Below are 2,537 nucleotides of genomic sequence, written 5' to 3' on the forward strand. Positions count from 1 at the left end.
GACGAGGACAGAGGTATATCAACTAAGAATCTTCCAAGTAAAAATTTCTAGACTTGCTTATCATTCATCCAACACTTGTTTTATTCCCTTTTGCAGATTCAGCCAGGAGCAAACTAAGGAAGTCTTGGATTGGAGACATGAGCTCGTCCAGATTTGCGGATACTCTATGGAAGGAGTACAGTAAGTCAGGTGCCGAAAAGAGGGCCGACACTCTGGTAAGCTATTGTATATGTATACATTTTTTTTTTTTTTTTTTTTTTTTTTTTGTTGGCCGGTCTGCTCTTTGGAGGTAACCCGTCAAGATGGTGCCTGGACGACTTGTCTACCCATGGGGCAATTCGTCCAGAGAAACACAGGACGAGCTAACTTCTCAAGAAGCAACTCGTCTAGATTGATTTCTTGACGGCTTGCCTCTTAGGGGACAGTCCGTCTGGAGTAGCATAGGACGAGTTACTCATCTGAATAGCAACCCGTCCTGGTTGATATCTTGACGGTTTGCCTCTTCGAGGGGCAGTCCGTCTAGAATAGCTTTGGACGAGTTACTCATTTGAGGAGTAATTCGTCCTGGTTGACACCTGGACGGTTTGCCTCTTCGAGGGGCAGTCCGTCTAGAATAGCGTTGGACGAGTTGCTTATTTGAGGAGCAATTCGTCCTGGTTGATATCTTGACGTGCATTCTAATCTTTTCCTTTTTCAGAAAAATGCCCCAACTTCTAAAGCTTTGGCCGAGAAAGCCGCAGCAAAGAAACGGCCGGCCGGCACCAGTGAGGCTCCTCCCTCAAAAAAGGCCAAGGGCTTTACTGCTAAGAAGAGGAAGACCACACGGCCGGTTCCCAAGGTCGTCATCGAGCTACCGGCCAAGGAGGAGGCCAAAGAAGAGCCGGCTGAAGCTGACTCCCGGGCCCTCGTGGCCTATACTGGTCCGGCCGAGCAGCCCACACCTTCACAACCTGACGAGGTTGTCATATTGGAGGATGCTGGACAATCTTCTCAGCCGGACACGGCTGTGGACGGTCCGCCTTTTCTGGGCCTGTGGCCCAACTCGTAGGCCAGATGCCGGCTGCGTATAGGACGGCTTCCCGTTCCTCTGGTGAGTCTTACTATTCCAACGTAGTTAGAACACTACGGGTTGGCGGGCGTCCGATGAGTCCGTCCAACAAACAGACCGTGGTTATTCCCATCAGGTGTACTGACGAGTCTAACCTTTCAGATAAAGGGAAGGGTCCAGCTGTTGACGGCTCCCCTAGCCTCTCTGACGATGAATCTTCTCCAGCTTTTGGAAAGATGTCTTCGTCCGATCGTGAGAAGCTCAAGACGGAGCTGTTTAAGTGCTTTCCCGAACCTTATATCAAGGGGTTAAGGGGAGCATCGTCTGGGCATGTAGGTTACATGTCTCAGCTTGCTGCCGAGGTACGTCTTTCTTTTTCTAGACGCTTATGTTTTATACTTGACATTTATTTTCTTCTTTTTTCATCCGTCCTGACATGCCTTATCCTTTCATGTGTTCAGCTTTTTGCTCGCAGCATGATAACAGAGGACTGGGCAAAGGAGCTCAGAAAAGAGAATAAGAAGCTCGTCCACGATGTGACGGCGGCTGCTGATCATGCCCAGTTTGCTATGGCCCAGCAAGAGGTGCTGCATCAGCAGACCAAGGTTGCGTTGGAAAAACGGTCTGCCGAGCTAGAGTCTCAGATCAAAGTCTACCTTCTTCGGTTGACGGAGATGCTGGACGAACGGGCTTTGGAACGTGTCCTGACGGACGAGAGGAACTCAGTCATGACGATGGCTGCTGATTTTTTCAAGGAGAACCTCGTCCTTAAGGTCAAGAACCAAGCCCTTCGTACTGAGGTGGCCGAGACCATTGCTGGCGCCAAAGAGGCTATGAACACCGTCATAGATACCTCAAAGGAATGGGCAGTGCAAGCTTTTGGCATGATGGCCGAAGAAGAGGATATCCCCAGATATGCTCGTCGGCTGGCGTTCCAGGAGGCTTTGCATAAGGCGACTATATCCGGAGCCGACCCTCCCGTTTTTGAAGAATCTTCTGAAGATGAAGAGGGGAGGACGATGCTGAGGCCCAGGATGAAGAGGACAATGATCCTCCTGCCGCTTAGTTCCTTTGTTGTATCTTGGCCGTGAGCCATTTGTAATTTTCCTCCTTTTGTACTTAGATGAATTTAGGTTGTAATCATCTTTTTTACATTTATGAAAAGCTATCTTTTTCAATCTCTCTTGTTCTATGCTTTACTGTTTTTGACATATTACCTTACAACCTCATATCTATTACAAGTACAAAAACAACCCGTCATAATATTTGGCTGGTCTAATCAACTCTTTTGGCCGATCTCATCCATTACTATTATTAAGGCCAAGTATAAAGTATCTCGTCAATCATTCTGATCTGACCCAGTAGCTCTTTTCTGGACGTTCATAACCAGATGCTCAAGCATACTTGTAATTTTTAAATTTCCAAGTATAGAAGTTTGCTCGGCCAGAGCCCGGGTTCCGTTCGTCCTTGGACAAAGACTTAGTTAGTT

The 2,537-nt window shown here is 47.8% G+C and overlaps 1 protein-coding gene across 1 annotated transcript; it reads left to right on the forward strand.

Annotated features, from left to right (window-relative positions):
- Positions 1 to 2,139, forward strand: LOC125493675 (uncharacterized). The gene is made up of 3 exons (XM_057392270.1): positions 1 to 215; positions 698 to 1,410; positions 1,510 to 2,139. Exons 2-3 carry the CDS (start codon positions 1,054 to 1,056, stop codon positions 2,137 to 2,139), a joined length of 987 nt encoding a protein of 328 aa, XP_057248253.1. The 5' UTR covers positions 1 to 215; positions 698 to 1,053.
- The last annotated feature ends 398 nt before the right edge of the window (positions 2,140 to 2,537 follow it).

The sequence above is a fragment of the Beta vulgaris genome, chromosome 9 (genome assembly GCF_026745355.1).
Source record: "Beta vulgaris subsp. vulgaris cultivar EL10 chromosome 9, EL10.2, whole genome shotgun sequence".
Classification (NCBI taxonomy): domain Eukaryota; kingdom Viridiplantae; phylum Streptophyta; class Magnoliopsida; order Caryophyllales; family Amaranthaceae; genus Beta; species Beta vulgaris.

Coding starts and splice junctions, on each gene's coding strand:
- LOC125493675 (XM_057392270.1), top strand. CDS start 1,054: ATGCCGGCTGCGTATAGGACGGCTTCCCGTTCCTCTGGTGAGTCTTAC. Junction 1,411..1,509: donor TGTCTCAGCTTGCTGCCGAG/GTACGTCTTTCT, acceptor TCATGTGTTCAG/CTTTTTGCTCGCAGCATGAT.